Here is a 17,803-nt window from a genome sequence, read left to right as displayed (position 1 = left end):
AGGGAGGAGCTGTCCTCTGCCACAGAGTGTGCCACCAAACCACTCCTCTTAAATGGGCTAAGGAAGTTGGTCTTTGTGGCTTCCAGTTTGTGGGAGTGGGCGTGATACCATCCTGAGGAAACCTCCTGGGTTATAAACCAAAGAGGAAGTAGGGCTCTCCAGCTACCAACACGAAGGATGATTATTCAGCTGTAACACTTTAAAGCCAGTATAGAACCTTCCCTCAAGGACACTCACTCTGTATGCCTGTGAGGATACCAATCTTGCCACACTGTGGCCTGAATTTTGACTTACTTTCCTTCTAACCGAAACTGTAATGTAGGAGACACAGATCTCTCCTTTTAGGTTTCACTCATGTAAGAGCATACTTACTGTTCAGGGTGCTAGAGCTCCTCATCCAGCCCTTCCCAAAACTTACCGACTATGAGAGCACTTGTGCCTGAGGGGAAGACAAAAGCAGGACAGTGTCAGTCTGGCCCGCAGCATGACCCACAGGAGATCAGCCGCTGACGATTCATCCTGATTTTTTCAGCATACAGTCCAATCTTTTTCTAGTATAAAAAGCCATTGGTTTCCTTCATATAACTTCATTTTATCTTGTACAGTGAGCAAAGTGTGTTTTTTTTTCTTTTTAACTTAAAATTTTATCATAAAACAATTACAGAAGAGAGTTTATAAAACAGCATAAATGAAAAATATCACACAGGATTGTACTACCCTGAAAAATCCTTTACTAGGTAAAATTGTCCTAAAATTGTGGTGTACATTTTTCTAGCTTCCTAGGCTGACTATGTCTGTCTAACTGATTTTTTTCTACATTCACCTCCAGAAAGCTGTTTCTGGAAGCTTATGATTTCAGGATGCCTCTAGTAGGTCTTCAGGGACTAGAGAACCTCAAATCAATCTTGCTGTTCTAGGGCTTCTGTCTCTTTCAAACCTGTCGGCTCTAAAAAGAATCATTAGAATGACAGACAAGGGTGCAAATCTGGGTGGTTCCATCAGTTTAGCATCTTCCTTTATTTCAAATCTTGATCCCCCAGGGTCCCAGGATTGAACCTGGTATAGGGCTCCCTGCTCATTGGGGAGTCCGCTTCTCCCTTTGCCCCTCCCACTGCTCATGCTTCCCCACCACTCTCAAATAAATAAAATCTTTAAAAAAAATGAAGAAGAAGAGAGTGCAAGTCCTTGGAGTCAGATTGGCTCGGTTAAAAATCAGTTTTACTACCAAATAGCCATATATTTTCCATGTTCATTGATTTTTCTGTATCTCATTTATCCTACCTGTGTATTAGAGATCACAGTACATCTAACTCATAAGAGCATTTATTCCCTAAATATTTATTGAGAACATGTGAGCTTTTTAATTCTGGGTACTGGGGACACAAGTGAAATAGACAAAAATCCCTGCCCTCATGGAGCTTTTATATATCTCTATATATGCTTAATTATAATCATTAACTTGCTCAAGAGCTCACAGAATTAAAAAAACAAATGGACTCAGAGAAAAAAAGGACTCAGAGAAGCCCTTGTCATAAAGGAAGCACCAATAGATGGATGGATATTAGTTCTTGTTTACCGCTCCTAATATATGTATCTTTTTCTTCATCGCAAATGTAATAGTATCCAAATAATACAGAAATATGTGAAGTAAAAATAAGAGTCCCTGTAATTTTTCTCCTATACTGTTAAGAATTTGGCTTACAACTAGATGTCCATCAAGTGATGAATGGATAAAAAAAATGTGATATATATATATATATATATATATATATATATATATACACACACACACACACACAATGGAATATTATGCAGAAAAATGAAATCTTTCCATTTGTAATGATATGGATGGAAATAGAGGGTATTATGCTGAGCGAAATAAGTCAATCAGAGAAAGACGATTATCATATGATCTCACTGATATGAGGAATTTGAGAGGCAGGTTGGGGGGTCATGGGCAAAGGGAGGGAAAAATGAAACAAGATAAAACCAGAGAGGGAGAAAAACCATAAAAGAGTCTTTTAAAAAATATTTTATTTATTTGACAGATAGAGAGAGATCACAGTAGGCAGAGAGGCAGGCAGAGAGAGAGAGAGGAGGAAGCAGGCTCCCCGCTGAACAGAGAGCCCAATGCGGGGCTCGATCCCAGGACCCAGGGATCATGACCTGAGCCGAAGGCAGGGGCGTAACCCACTGAGCCACCCAGGCGCTCCCATAAAAGACTCTTAATCTCAGGAAACAAACTGGGATTTGCTGGGGTGGCAGGGACCGAGTGGCTGGGTGATGGAAACTGGGGAGGGCATGTGCTATGGTGAACGGCATGAACTGTGAAAGACTAATGAATCACAGACCTGTACCCCCGAAACAAAAATACACTGTATGTTAATTAAAAGGAAAAGGATTTGGCTCGTAACTCATTTAGTGGACTTCTCTTCCTAGAACATGTGTGAAATGAAGTCTCAGGATGTAATAAGCCAACAATTCTGGCTATAATCAGTATTCATTGAAGAAGCATCAAGTGATTCCTTGTCTTTTTTTTTTAATATCTTCTTTGCTGGTGTTCTCTGGAGAGCAAAATTGCTTTGGCTGAGAACTACTGATTTGTTTTTTTATAATATCCTGAAATGTTCTGGTACATTCCTTTCCGGAACATATTCCTGTGATCTAAGTTTTTATGTATTTATAGCATCTTTCTCTCTAGCTAATACTTCAACAGTGGAACAAAGTATTCAATATATGTCAGCTTGTACCATCATCGCAACCACCACTTGTGTGTGCGTGAGAACGCTATTAACCCTTCATTATATCTGCACAGAGATCTCATCTGGCTAATGTCTTCAAATTTACTTTTCCAAGTATGTAACTTTGAAGACAAATTTGCTGACATTTTATGATTTTCTCTATGCTATCAGAAAGCTCAAAACGTTGCCCTTCCTTTAGGTGTTTCATAAATATTCTTATATTTCACCTTAGCTTTTCTATGTTCACTTTTTAAACTTCTCTTTATTCCATCTGGTATTTATTATAAGATAAAAAGAAAGGGTCGGGGCGCCTGGGTGGCTCAGTGGGTTAAGGCCTCTGCCTTCGGCTCAGGTCATGATCCCAGGGTCCTGGGAAGGACTTCTCTGCTCGGGCTCTCTGCTCAGTGAGGATCCTGGTTCCCCCTCTCTCTCTGCCTGCCTTTCAGCCTACTCGTGATCTCTGTCTGTCAAATAAATAAATAAAATCTTTAAAAAAAATTTCTTCAGTGCTACCTTATAGCATTTGGTCGTCTTTTCCTTTCCCCTGGTTTGATGTCTGTTATTATGTTTTATCTGCAAGATACCTTATTTTATTAATATCTGCTTTGTTCCATTTACTTATGAAAGTAAGTTTATTTTTTGTGCTGGCATAAAGTAATTCAGATATTGTGGCTTTCTATTTTCTTTTACTATCTGGTACGGTTACTCTTCCAATTATGTGAATTTTCTGTCTCTCTCAGACACATCTTCAGAATTCTCTAAAGACATCCAGTTGGTTCAACAGTGAGATTTTTGCCAAAGAAGTAAATATAATTTGACACTAAGGGAGTGTCAAATTTATAACTTGGAAATATTATGTGAGTCAGCTTAGTGAACATATTTAAGGGATTAACTATAAAAAATAGATCTTGAACAATCTTAGTATTCAATCATGTATTATAACAAAGAGTTATAAGAGGTGTGGAGGGTAGCTTCACATTAATTTTGATTAAAGATGATTGTACACTGTTAATTTTGCTCAATAGCATCTTCATGTGCACAAGTTTAGGATTTAGGGTTTTCTATCTTATATCACTCTCTAGTTATTAGCAGAGGGGTACTCTTCTACTGAGCTCAATGATACATGATTTTTTTTAATTAACTAATTTTAAAAAATTTGAATTAAATTTAGTTAGCATATAGTGTGTTCTTAGCTTCAGGGGTAGAGTTTCGGGATTCATCAGTTCTATACAACTCCAGTGATCATTACACCAGGTGCCTTCCTGAATGCCCATCACCCAAGTACCCCATCTCCCCACCTGCCTCCCCTCCAGCAACCCTCAATTTGTTCCCTATAGTTAAGAGTCTCTTACTGGCCTCCCTTTCCATTTTTAACTTATTTTATTTTTCTTTCTCTTCCCCTCTGTTCATCTGTTTTGTTCTTCAATGAATAAAGAAGATGTGGTATAAACACACACACACACACACACACACACACACACACAATGGATTATCACTCAGCTGTCAAAAGAATGAAATCTTGCCCTTTGCAATGACGTGGATGGAACTTTAGGTATTATGCTAAACGAAATAAGTCAGTCAAAGAAAGACAAATACCATTTGATTCCACTCATGGGTGCAATTTAAGATACATGATTTCTAAATCTGCTCTCTCCAGCTGTACCAGCTTAAAATCCTGCATACCAGTGAGGGACACCAACCATCTTGTCTCTGCACCTTGGAAAGTGCTCTCTCACTCATGTTAGAATATTCTTGAAGGCCTGCACTACTACTGATGTGCTCCTGATGTTTAAGGCCCCTGAGCTATAAACAAATCATTACTGTGCCATGCAATCAACAATATAATATAGACAAAAAAGGTTCAGAGGGGTTCCTGAGGAGAGGTGGATAGGTTGAGCAGTGTGAAAAGAGCGAGGCTTGCCTTACTTTCATTGCAAGGGCTTTCTGGGAAGAATTAGGAGCTCCTGTCTTACTCCTTAGCTCTTAGCAGATGTTATAAACATCATATCACATTCAGTGACAGTATTGCAGAATGAACGAATAGTAACTATGACTAAGGAAGGACCTACATTTCTTGCAGCTCCATTTACTAGATGTGCATATGGCCAGAGGAGGGTTCCATGTGTTGTCTGCCTGGCATTGGCTCTGGGGATTGCCTTTCAGAGTATACCCATTCTCACACTCGAAAGTTATCTTATCTCCATAGTGATACACTTTTCTCATTTCCAGCTCCTTCCGGATTCCATTCATAAACTCTGGGATGATACATTTTACATCTGAAATTAGAAAAATCAGAAGGAAATTGACATTTTATTGTAAATTGTTAATTGAAACCGACATAGTGGAGAGATCTATGACCCCAAACTGCTTTGCCTTCAGCAAAGATGTCATGTTTTCAGTCAGGAACTATTGACACCCACTCAACATCTTAGGATTTTAAGTTCTCTGACTTTCATTTCTTGGGTAAAGTAAGAGAATATGGAATATATTATGCATCCACCTTTAATTACTGATACCTCTGCAACTGGGGAAAGATTGGGAGATATGATCACTATGTTCTAACACTGGATCCACTTTGGTCTCCCCATAAGGAAACAGGAATATCACATTAACTCTCCCTAGGTATACAGTACATACTCGTATTTTGCTTCTTGATTAAATGCATGTTTCTGGCTCATTTCTATGCATAGAACAAAGAAGCTAGTAAATCATGATTCTAAATTCAAAACATATTTTTTCTACTTTATTTTACCTTATTTAGCTTATTCTTTGTTTTGCTTTTTTTTTTCTGCCCAGCTATCGATACCTTCTTTAACTTCAAGCAAAGCCTGCTTTTAAGTTGTAATTATTCAAACATGAGGCTAAATTATTCTTTTCTGTATAGGAACCAAGAAGATAAAGTGGTATTTTCCAAAGTATGGTCTGTGGTCTTCTTACTTCAGAATATGCTGATGGGTTTGTTAAAAGTAGACCAAACTCCAGTTTAAAATGTCAGAATCAGAGTTCTTAGGAATGACACTTGAGATCCTAATCTTAACAAGGTTCCTGGCTGATTTTGCTCGTGCTAAAGACCTAGAATTACTGCTATAAAGCACGTTCAAAGAGGGCAGTTATTAAGACAAAATGAATTTTACTTGAAAGCAGCTGCCAAGAAAATAGAATATTACCCTTTTATTTTCAGGAGAAGAACCTTCCTAGAGTCTTGATTTGAATAGTTAATCTTTGAAGTATTCGCTGACCCTCCCTACTTCTCCGTGCAACTAAAGCAAGGAGGGGTGAGCGTTCCTATTTCTGCAGAGACACAGGGACTCCACAGTATATGCACTCCATTCTTGTAAATAAATACAGGAGAGCCATTTACACCTCTGTAGAGGACCTCATTTTCTTTCTCTAAAATCAGAGTGTGGCTAGCCAAGTACTTCTGAGACTTTTCGGTTGTGGAGCGCCCTCTGGCCCTATAACCACCATGGCAGCCATAGGACTAACTGCTTCTTTACATTTGAAACCCAGGCATGCCTGAAATCCCTCCTACCTCACCCCTGCTTTCAGTTTTCTAAAAAGAAAAGAAGGGGGACAAAAAGCAGATTGCTAACTTACTGCTGTGCAAAGTCAAAAGAACCACATTTGAAAGGAGACAGAATACAGTGCCGTGTTTAAAAGCATGGGTTGGGGGGTACCTGGGTGGCTCAGTGGGTTAAAGCCTCTATGTTTGACTGAGGTCATGATCCCAGGACCCTGGGATCGAGCCCCAGCATCAGGCTCTCTGCTCGGCAGGGAGCCTGCCTCCCCCTCTCTCCTGGGCCTGCCTCTCTGCCTACCTGTGATTTCTGTCTGTCAAATAAATAAATAAAATCTTAAAAATATATAAATAAATAAAAGCATGGGTGCGGCAGTGGCCCAACACAGGCACCACCACCCACGAGCTGCATACCATGGACTAGTTACTGGGTCTCTCTCTCAATTTCCTCTTCTGTAGAATAATAGCAAGAATAATCCCACCTCATCAGACTCCGTGCAAGATTAACACGAATAATTTTTATTAAAGACCTCAGTACCATGCTTAGTCACAGAATATTTTTGATCCCAAATTTTGTAGATTTCAAGAATATTAACAACAAAAGATTTTAAGTCTATGCAAACACAGACAGGAATAAAGGCAGTAATTCCTGGCACTTGCTCTAGGGAAGAGATGAAATAAGCACTTCACCTTTGGTCTTGGAAGTTATAATAAGGACCCATATTCAGTAATTCCAGGAATTAATTGCTCTCAACCTTGCTCCATGCTTCAATTTTCCTTACAAAAAAAGTGTACTTCTAGTCTCTTATTTAAGGTATTGGTGAGGACCACTTGTGACTCTCTGAGATCCTTCGGAGCTAAGATATATTATTAGTTAAAAGCCCACAAATCATTTTAATTTGGTGTTTGATGTCTACCGTATTACTACCGTATTATTCCATCAGTTCATTCTACTACTTTGGTAGAACTCTAACCCTAACCCTAACTGAGAGTCCTTGGGTAGCCTCCTTCCCATCTATTTCCCCCCCCTGCTTTTCTCCCCCCTCTATTGACACTCATTTCACAATCTTCTCAGAAAGATATCTCAGTCTTATCAGCCCCATGCATCCATTTTCCATTAAAAAACCCAACAAGAATAATAAATACCTTTGCAAAAATGATCAAATTGGCTCCAGGTTCCCTGGTTTGTGCACAATATGAAGGCTCTTCCCACCAACAAGTAGCCTGGGTCACAAGTGTAGATGACAGTCATTCCAGGAAGATATGGAGATGCAGGTCTTTCAAGGTAATACCCATTGTGGATCTTGGGCAGATGGGGGCATTCTAAGAACAAGATCCCCCCAAAACACAAGAAAAGACACTCACTTAAACAAAGAAGTACAAATACGCCAACATATCCAATAGCATGTTTGACTTTTAGAGACACAGGAAGACCCAAAGCAGGCACTACTTATTTCCCAATCAGTGGGAAAACTGATTCTTTAAATGTAGACCTTCAGCCTGTAAAGAGGACCACCTGTATTCTCTTCCTGAAAACTGCATCAGATGGGAGGACCACCGGGGTCTGCAAAGGACCACTTTGGTGCTACCTGTCCCCACTGGTGCACAGAGCTGTTTCAAGGACAAGGAGAGTCCTTTAATGCCAGACTAATATGTAAAAGGAAGGAGCTGCCAAGAGCACAGCCTTGAACCCCACTTCTCTAGGATGTCTTGAGTGCCTGTTGCTAAACATGAGACGAAGGGTCAACAAAATGCAGTCACAGACTGAGCAGAACACTTAGGAGGAACAAAAGCAATACAAATGCCTGCCTTGGAGCTTCTTTAGTTGTTTCCATCACATCAAGTCTAAAGTAAAATACATGTGCTTTTTTGCTCTGCACACCCATCTATCCAATAGAAATACAGCTGGTTGGGGGGGGGCGCCTGGGTGGCTCAGTGGGTTAAAGCCTCTGTCTTCGGCTCAGGTCCCTTGATCCCAGGACCCTGGGATCAAGCCCCATATCGGGCTCTCTGCTCCGTGGAGAGCCTGCTTCCTCCTGTCTCTCTGCCTGCCTCTCTGTCTACTTGTCATCTCTGTCTATCAAATAAATAAATAAAATCTTTAATAAAGAAATACAGCTGGGTTTTCTTGTGTGTGTTTTTTTTGTTTGTTTGTTTGTTTTTTTAAAGTAGGCTCCACGCCCATTAGGGAGCTCAATGTGCTGCTGAAGCCACAACCCTGAGATCCAGACCTGAGGTCAAGAATCAGCTGCTCCACCAACTGAGTGACGCAGGTGCTCCGAAATACAACTTGTAATAGAGACAGAGTGTTTTCTTTGGCATTTGTTTTTAGTGCTTGAAAATAGTCTCTGTAAAGTCTGGGCCTCACTGATTCTTCCCACTGTCTCCCTCCTTCTCTTGTTACTATCCCATACTCCTCACCCCAGCAGGAAGGGCCATAAGAGCACCCAGCAATTGGGACACAACAAGGCACATCTAGAACCCAGCTTCCATTCTCCCAGTAGGTAATTCTGTGTGCCTTACTTTTGTAAGAAAGCCACGTTCCCAAGCCAAAATGACTGTTCCCATAGAAACAGGGAGGTTCTCACCCAGATATTCTGAGCTAGATGGGACATAGGGAAATATGTATGCACTGACCTGCAGGACCAGCAAGTTCGCAGTAAGGGGCAGGGCCGCTCCAAATCCTGTTCCCTTCATCGTCACTTGTGCAGCGGAGGGTGCTCTCCCCAATGAGGCTGAAGTTCATCCCTCTGGCTGGGTGGTGGTCACACGTGTAAGTTATTTCCTTTCCATAGGGAATGTCTCCCTGAGAAGGTCCGGTGTGCTGCCCATTAAGGATAGAGGGAGGATTTGGACAGAAGATTTCTGGAAAAAAAGCAAGAGCTTTAGTTTCCATTAGCATTTCAATCAACATGATCCTACCTCCATGGTATCCTGGGACTGTATTTTTGCAATGGGAACACAACTATGGTGGGTGGATTTAAATATGTAAGACTTTTTCTTTCAGAGAAGTAACTAACTGAAGTTGAGACTTTAATTTCAGTTCATTGTAAAAGTCCAAGACCCTCCAGGTAGCTAAGATTCGATTGGAAAGATAACTAATTTGTTTTTTAGCAACTGTTGTTTGCCTGCTTGATGTCTGGCTTAAAGACAGTCCTGGGTTGACACTGGGGGTATAAGACAGATGAGGTTGGCCCTCAAAGATCTGAAGTTGCGAAGAAATCTTAGTGAATCTTTATTAAACACAGACTATCATTTTCAGCAGATGTGTTTCTTGATGATTCATGACCATCAACATCTGTATCAATACCAAATACACAATAGTGTCTTCAGAATACAGTGATTCCTATTGGGTTCTTCAGAGCCAGATTAAAGCTCTAGGAACCTTTTCCTTTGTGTTTTTCTTTCTTCCAAGTGACCAGCTCTCATTTCTTTCTGCTTTTAGTCTGTTCCTAGCAGTTCTCTCCCGAAAACTAATTTGATGCTTTGAATCTGATATGAATTTAGGAATAGATACCCAAGCCTGTCAGAATTGTGTGAATAAACAAAGTGAAGGCCTTCATACAACGAACAGTGATTGACTTCTCGTATCTCGATTTTATCTGTTTGTATTTATCGAAAGCTTACTTAAGTATTTACCTTCAGATTTATATGTCTCAGGAAGGTAGAGTTTTTTGATATCTGAGTTTTACTCAGGTTGGATGTTCTTATGAACTTCCATCACAATCCCATAAGATGTCCTAATAGTTTTCTAGCAGGATAGTTTAACAGAATCCAGATTAAAAGGGTGTTTTGCAATTGAACGAAGGTGGTTCTATACATTACATTTCTATGCACCTGTGCTTCAAAAAGTAAGTAGATAGAATCTTGGAGGCTGCTGTGGATCCAAGGGAGTTGGAATCCAAGGGAAGGGGCTAAGGGTGGGGTGGGGCTTGGGGGGAAATTGCCCTACCCTCATTTGCTGCAACTGAGGAAAAAGCAAAACTGGAGAGAGCAAAACATTGTGGACACGCACCAGAGAGAGAGAATTTGCAGAGGTCCAGCGAGCCTGACGGGAGAAGCAAGTGCCCATCCAGGCATGGCAGAGAGGAGTTTGGAGGCAGAGGAGAAGGAGGATCTTGAGGAACCAGCTCCCTCTTCAGGGCCAGAGACTGCCCTCACAGAGGAGGTAGAAAGCAAAAGTGCTGAGTGATTGACTGAACCCATTTTTCTCCAGGTGCACATATTTCTGAGAAGGGACCTCTGCAACTGTGGGGGCAGGAGTGGGGTGGGGTGGGGCAGGACGGGGTGGGGGGCAAACAAGAATAACAAAGGTCATTGAAGGAACCTCTTCCCTGGCTATCAGCTTTGGGATTTCAGCAGGGGGTTTGCCCTCAGACCTCTGGCAGTATCCCAAACTTGAGGATTCTGCCACTGTTGGGTTGAGGGCACCCACAAAGCAACAGGTGCTAAAAACCACGCCTTAACCAACTCTGCCATCAGCTTTTTCTACACCAGCTTTTTTTTCTTTTTAAGGTTTTATTTATTCATTTAACAGAGAGGGAGAGTACAAAGCAGGGAGGGCAGCAGACAGAATGGGAGGGAAAAGCAAGCTCTCTGCTGAGCCAGGAGTGAGATGTGGGACTCGATCCTAGAACCGTAGGATCACGATCTGAACCAAAAGCAGCCGCTTAAAAAACTGAGCCACCCTGGAGTCCCTATACCAGCTCCCCGCCCCCATTTATTTATTTATTTTAATTAATTTTTTTTCATTTTCAGCATAACAGTATTCATTATTTTTTCACCACACCCAGTGCTCCATGCAATCCGTGCCCTCTATAATACCCACCACCTGGTTGGGGTACCTACGCCAACTTTTTTTTTTTTTTAAGATTTTATTTATTATTTATTTATTTGACAGGCAGAGATCACAAGTAGGCAGAGGCAGGCAGAGAGAGAGAGGGGAAGCCGGCTCCTCGCTGAGCAGAGAGACCCATGTGGGAATCCCAGGACCCTGAGATCATGACCTGAGCTGAAGGCAGAGGCTTAATCCACTGAGCCACCCAGGCGCCCCCCTACACCAGCTTTTTAAAACCAATGCTCCCCAGTGAAGCCTGGAACCACCTCTGGTAGGTAAAGAGAAACCAAAAACTTGAGCTGTCGCACCACCTTCTGGAAATCAAAGAAGGGGCTTCTAATTGCAAGTACTTGAACTGCAGTAAACAAAGGTATGTACCACTTTAAATGGGATGGTAGAGAGACATTTTGTCAAACGCTATGAAAAATCACAGGAACGTGGTATGGCAAAGAGAAAAGGGTCATTCTCCAGTGATTAATCGCAAAGGCATGGAATGTTGCAATCTAAATGATTAAGAATTCTAAACAGCTGTTAGGAAGAGATTCCGTCGTGAGCTACAAGAAAACTCTGAAAGGCAATTCAGTGAACTCAGGAATAAAATTAATGAGCAGAAAGAGTTATTTACCAAGATGTGGTGTGTGTGTGTGTGTGTGTGTGTGTGTGTGTGTGTGTGAATATTATACAGCCATCAAAAAGAATGAGATGTTTCCATTTGGAACCATGTGGATGGAGCTAGAGTGTATTATACTAAATGGAATAAGTCAATCAGAGAAAGACAAATACCATATGATTTCCTTCATCTGTGGAATTTAAGAAACAAAACATGAACATATGGTGTGGGAAACAAACAACAACGAAGGTGGAAGGAGACAAACCATAAGAAACACTTAAAAAAAAGATTTTATTTATTTGAGAGAGAGAGTGAGAAAGAGCATGAGGTGGGGGAGAGGGAGAGGGAGAGACAGCCTCCCTGCTGAGCAGGAAACCTGATGCAGGCCTCAATCCCAGGACCCTGGGAATGTGACCTGAGCCAAAGGCAGACACTTAACCAGCCGAACCCATAAGACAGACACTCTTTAAGGATAGAGAACAAACAGGATTGATGGAGGGAGGTGGGTGGGGATGGGACACATGGGTGATGGGTATGAAGGAGAGCACTTGTTATGATGAGCACTGGGTTTGTATATAAATGATAAATCACTGGATTCTACTCCTGAAACCAATATTGCACTGTATATTAACTAAATAGAATTTAAATAAAACTTTGAAAAAAAGAAAGAGTTCTTTATCAAAGAGATTGAAATTTTTAAAAAGAACTAGATAGAACTAAACCACCCTTTCATTTATGCACATTAAAATTTTCTATTTCTCTGAAACAAATAAACAAACAAACCAACAAACCAGATAGAAATTCTGGAGATGACAAATTCAATGAATCAGATGAAGATTAGATTAGAAAGTATTGGAAATAGGACAGATCAGATTTAGAACAGATTAGTGACCTGGAGGATAGAAATTTAGAGATAACTCAGAAGAGAGAGGACTAAGATTTTTAAAAAGTGATGAAACCCTATGAGAGGTATTATATATGAGAAAAACAAATATAAAACTAATTGGTCTACCAGAAGAGAAGAGAGCAAGAATTATCTTTAGAGAAATAGTAGCTGAGAACTTCCCTACCATGGGTAAGGAATTAAACATACAAATCCAAGAAACTAATAGAATATCCTATTATCTCATTGCAAAAAGGCCCTCCCCAGAATATCATGTAATGAAGCTGCCAAAAATCAATGATCAAGAAAGAATCTTTGAAGCAACCAAGGGTAAAAGAAAAAAAGTACACTACAAAGGAAGCCCCATTAGGTTACCAGTGTATTTCTCAGCAGAAACTCTTTAGAACAGGAGTGAGGGATGATATATTCAAAGTGGCGAAACAAAAAGTCAGCCAGTGTATGTTTTCTAGCAAAATTAGCCTTCAGATATGAAGGAGAAATAAAGGCCTTCCCAGAAAAAAACTGAGGGAGGGTCACCACCACCAGACCTGCCTTACAAGTAATGTTAAAAGAATGTTTTCAGCTGAAATGAAAAGACATCAACTAGTGACAGAACAGCAAGTGAAAGTAAGCAGTACTCTAACAAAGGTGAAAAATAAAACAGAAAACCATAACTCTATTGGAATGGCATGTTAGCCACCTAATTATAATAGAAAAACTTACAGAAAAGAACATTCATTAGAACTGTGTCTACTATAATTTCTTAATGAATATACAACATGAAAAGAGGTAAACTAATAACAGAAATATAAAAAGCTTAATAGGTGAAGGAAGATAAGGTGTTATCAGCTCTGAAGCCTGGGAGGTCTGGAAGCCTGGGTAATCCAGGTTCAGCTAGGAGAAGCCACACTTCTCAGAGAACGTTTCAGAAAAGGTGACATGGAATGGGTGTTCTGCAGACTCCTAAGAGACCTTCAGAGAAGACATGACTTGCAGAGAAAACATGGAGAGGACAAACAGAGTGCTAAGAATAAGTCGGCAGGATGCACTTAAACTTAACGAGGCTCTGGAGCAGCTGGTTTGGCCCCAGTTTACTCTGCTTTTATAGATGTAAGCCAGGTCCCTTCGCCCACTTTGAGCCAAAGTTGAAAAGGTTCTTGTGGATTTTCTTGTGGTGATTCACCATTTACTCTAAAAATGCAACTGTGGGACAGTCCATTTTGCATATTCAGTACACAAGCGAGGTTTCCTGGAAGCCCAAGCCATGGCTAGAGGAGCACTGGTACCACCTGTTTTGAAACCAGTGTCATTTGGGAAAGTGAGGCAGTGTGTGAATATTATGGTTGGACTTTTGAAATTACGTGGGCTGATTAATATCCTGATTTTCCTTCAGAGGGGCAAGTTTGCAACTTTGACAGAACGTTCGGCATTCATTCTGTATGTCCCAAGCCCTGAATCAAAACGCAAAGTTAGGCTGTGAGTATATGACCAGGGAAATTCTCTGGTGTGGTTTTGCTGAGTTTCGGGTTTTTCTCTCTTACCATTTATTAATATCCAGAAGTTGAAAGCTAAGTGATCCTCAGGGTTTATTCCTCTTACTGGTGCGCCTAACAATGACAATACATTAGCCACCAGTGGCAGTGGGCAATGTTCTATTTGTGGAGAGTGCCTCCCGCCCATGCCTCACACCATAAGTGAGCATATCTTCTGTTCTACTGTGTGAAGAGTAGTTTCTTCTTTCACAGGTATTTTTCTTGTCCTAAGTGTGGCACAGATGTACATAGTCTGCAGCCACTGAAATCAAAAATGGAGATGTCAGAAGTGAATGCTCTTTAGAAACTAAGTTTGTTTCCTCTGAGAAAAAGTTTTATGTTCAAATCCTTAATATTCATCATCCTAAGAAAACTGTTTAGGTGTCTTTTATGAGAGCATGTGTTTCTCAGCTACCATCTTCTGTTCCTCTCCAAGCATGACGAGATTCCAATCACTAGGAACCACATGATTCTGAATATATTATGTAAACAATAATGTTAATTTTTCTTTAAATCATTCCATTCAGTTCTCTTTTTTTAAGATTTTATTTATTTGACACAGAGAGAGAGATCACAAGTAGAGAGGCAGGCAGAGAGAGGGGGGGAAGCAGGCTCCCCGCTGAGCAGAGAGCCCAATGCGGGGCTCGATCCCAGGACCCTGAGACCATGACCTGAGCCAAAGGCAGAGGCTTTAAACCACTGAGCCACCCAGGTGCCCCTCCACTCAATTCTTATTATGAGAATAATGGACATTTTTTTGGTCAGACTACTAAAGATCCTCTTTCATTTTGCTCCTTCCTAGAAAGATTTTGGAGACTCTAGGATGAATGTGTTTTTATTTTTAGAAATGGAATTATAACATCATAATCTGACAATGGTAAGACCGTGGTGTTGTGAGCTTTTAAGTTATAGTGCCCAGTTGTAATTTTTAGCTTTTCTCCAAACCCAGTTTTTGAGGGGTTCGGTTAGCTTCATTCTCAGGCAAAATGATGGCCACCAGAAGCTCCAGAGTGATGTTCTACCAGCTTTCTAATCCCCTTGGAGTGAGAGCTTCTTGCATACTAGTTCCATCTAAGTTCAGGACCTCACTGTCATTAGTCTGCCTGGGATTACACATTTGTGAAGCATGACAAAAAAGGACTACTCTTGATTGTTAGATGTGTACCTCGTGGATCCATAATAGGAGAGCAGGCAGTTTACCACAGGAAACTCAGGTGCCATTAAAAGAATAGTGGATGCTGGGCAGGAAAAAACAACAGATCCCCAATGGAGTCTACATTGCCTTTTTCATATCAAAAGTCTGTATGCATTTCTTAATTTTACCAATGATCTGGGTTGATCAGGACATAAGTAACTGAATGATTGACTTTCACTGCAGATTTAAAAGGATTAAATAAATCAATACTTTGTTATACCAACAACAACAAAAAAGATAAGGTGTTATCAACATAAAAAGGACTATTTTCTCTATGAGACGTTTTGTATAAGCCACAAAGTAAACCCAAAGCAAAAATCTAGGGTCATGAAACATAAAAAATGAGGATGATCAAATCACCATAGAAAACCACGATTTTGCAAGATAGGCAGAAATAGAGGGGAAAAGAAACAAAGGAGGAACAGGAGGAACAAGACAAGCAGAAGGCAGATGATACGAAGGCAGTAGTAAGTCCTTATGTAGCAATAGTGACTCAAAATACAAATGGATGACTTCACCAGGTACAAGGCGCAGAGTAGCTGAATGGATAAGAAAGAAGACCCAACTATATGCTGCCCCAGGAAACTAATTTCAGCTCTGAAGACACACATAGGCTCAAAATGAAGGGATGGAGAAGGATATTCTACGCAAATAGAAATCAAAAGAACGTGGGCATACTCATACTTTACATAACACAAAATAGACTTCATGCCAAAAATGATAACAAGAGATAAAGAAGGTCATTATAAAATGATAAAATGGTCAATCTATGTAGAAGATATAATATATAATTATATACATACCCAACATTGGATCACTAAATCTATTAGGGAAATATGCAGAGATCTAAGGGAGAAATAGACAACTGTACAATACTAGTAGAGCACTTCAGTTCCTCTATATGAGCAATGGATAGATCAGAGAGAAAATTAACAAGGGAACATTGGACTTGAACCATACTCTCAAATAAATGGACTTGACAGATAGATATAGAACATTCTATCCATCAGCAGCAGAATACACATTCTTCCTGAGTGCACACAAAACATTTTCCAAGATCACATGATAGGGCATGAAACAAATCTCAGCAAATTTAAGATGACTGAATTTAAGATAACTATTTCTTTTCTGACCTCAATAGACATTTTTTTTTTCTAGAAATCTACAACAAGTGGAAACTGGAAAATCTATGTGGAAACTAAAAACTATGTGGAAACCAAACAACTACTTCTGAACAACGAATGGATCAAAGAAGAAATTAAAAAGGATATAGAAAAGTGATCACAAGATAAATAAAAATGGAAATAATAACATATCAAATCTCATGGGATGCCACAAAGGCAGGTCTGAGAGGAAAGTTTATAGTGATAAATGCATATATTAAGAAATTGGAAAGATCCCAAACAACCTAACTTTACACTTCAAGGAACCAGAGAAAGAAGAACGGATTAAGGGCAAAGTTATCAGAAGGAAGTAAACAATAAAGATCAGAGTGGAAATAAATGAAATAGAGAACAGAAAACTAATAGACAATATCAACAAAACTAAAAGCTGGTTTTATGTAAAGATAAACAAAACCGACAGACTTTTAGGCAGACTAACTAAAAGGGAGAGAGAAGACTAAAATAAAATTAGAAATGAAAAAGGAGACATTACAACAAAAATATATAGGACCATAAGACACTACTATTAGCAATTATAGGTCAACAAATTAGATAATCTAGAAGAAATGGATAAGTTTCTAGGAACATAAAACCTACCAAGACCATTTCAGAAAGACATAGAAAATCTAGGGATGCCTGGGGGGCTCAGTTGGTTAAGCATCTGTCTTTAGCTCAGGTCATGATCCCAGGGTCCTGGGATTGAGGCCCCTTGGTGGGCTTCTTGCTCAGTGGGGAGCCTGCTTCTCCCTCTCCCTCTGCCTGCTGCTCTCCCTGCTTGTGCTCTCTCTCTCTCAAATGCATAATTAAAATCTTAAAAAAAAATCTGAAGGGACCAGTAACTAGCAAAGAGATAGACACAGTAATCAAAAACCTCCCAACATTGAAAATTCTAGGGCTGATAGCTTTATTGAAAAATTAATACCAACCTCTCTCAAACCTTTCCAAACAACTGTAGAGATGAGAATGTGTCTAAATGTATTCTATGAGACAAGCATTAGATTGTCCAGACACCAATGCCTGATTGGGACGCCAGAAGAAAAGTCAACTATAGAAAAATATCCCTGATGATATAGAGGCAAAGTTCTCAACAAAATATTAGGAAGCCCAATTCAAGAACACATTCAGAGGTTTATACACTATGACCAAGGGGGATTCATCCTTGGGATGCAAGGATGTTTCAACATACACAAATCAATAAAGACAACACATCCCATTGATAAAATGAAACATTTTAAATCATAGGATCATCTCAATAGATGCAGAAAAGAGCATTTGACAAAATACAACATTCTTCATGATAAAAGCCTTTGGCAGATTGGGTATAG

At 40.0% G+C, this 17,803-nt stretch overlaps 1 protein-coding gene across 1 annotated transcript in view; it reads right to left on the bottom strand.

The window, feature by feature from the left end:
* The window catches only part of LOC116584008 (complement receptor type 1-like), a 60,631-nt gene that overhangs the window by 3,587 nt on the left and 39,241 nt on the right, over positions 1–17,803 (bottom strand). The window contains 4 exon segments of the mRNA XM_032332000.1: positions 419–439; positions 4,811–5,017; positions 7,405–7,581; positions 8,896–9,123. Coding sequence (XP_032187891.1) covers positions 419–439; positions 4,811–5,017; positions 7,405–7,581; positions 8,896–9,123 — 633 coding nt within the window.

This window comes from Mustela erminea, unplaced genomic scaffold (genome assembly GCF_009829155.1).
Source record: "Mustela erminea isolate mMusErm1 unplaced genomic scaffold, mMusErm1.Pri scaffold_44_arrow_ctg1, whole genome shotgun sequence".
Taxonomy (NCBI): domain Eukaryota; kingdom Metazoa; phylum Chordata; class Mammalia; order Carnivora; family Mustelidae; genus Mustela; species Mustela erminea.
Note: the sequence above shows the minus strand (reverse complement) of the source record. Positions and strands in the feature narration are given on the sequence as shown.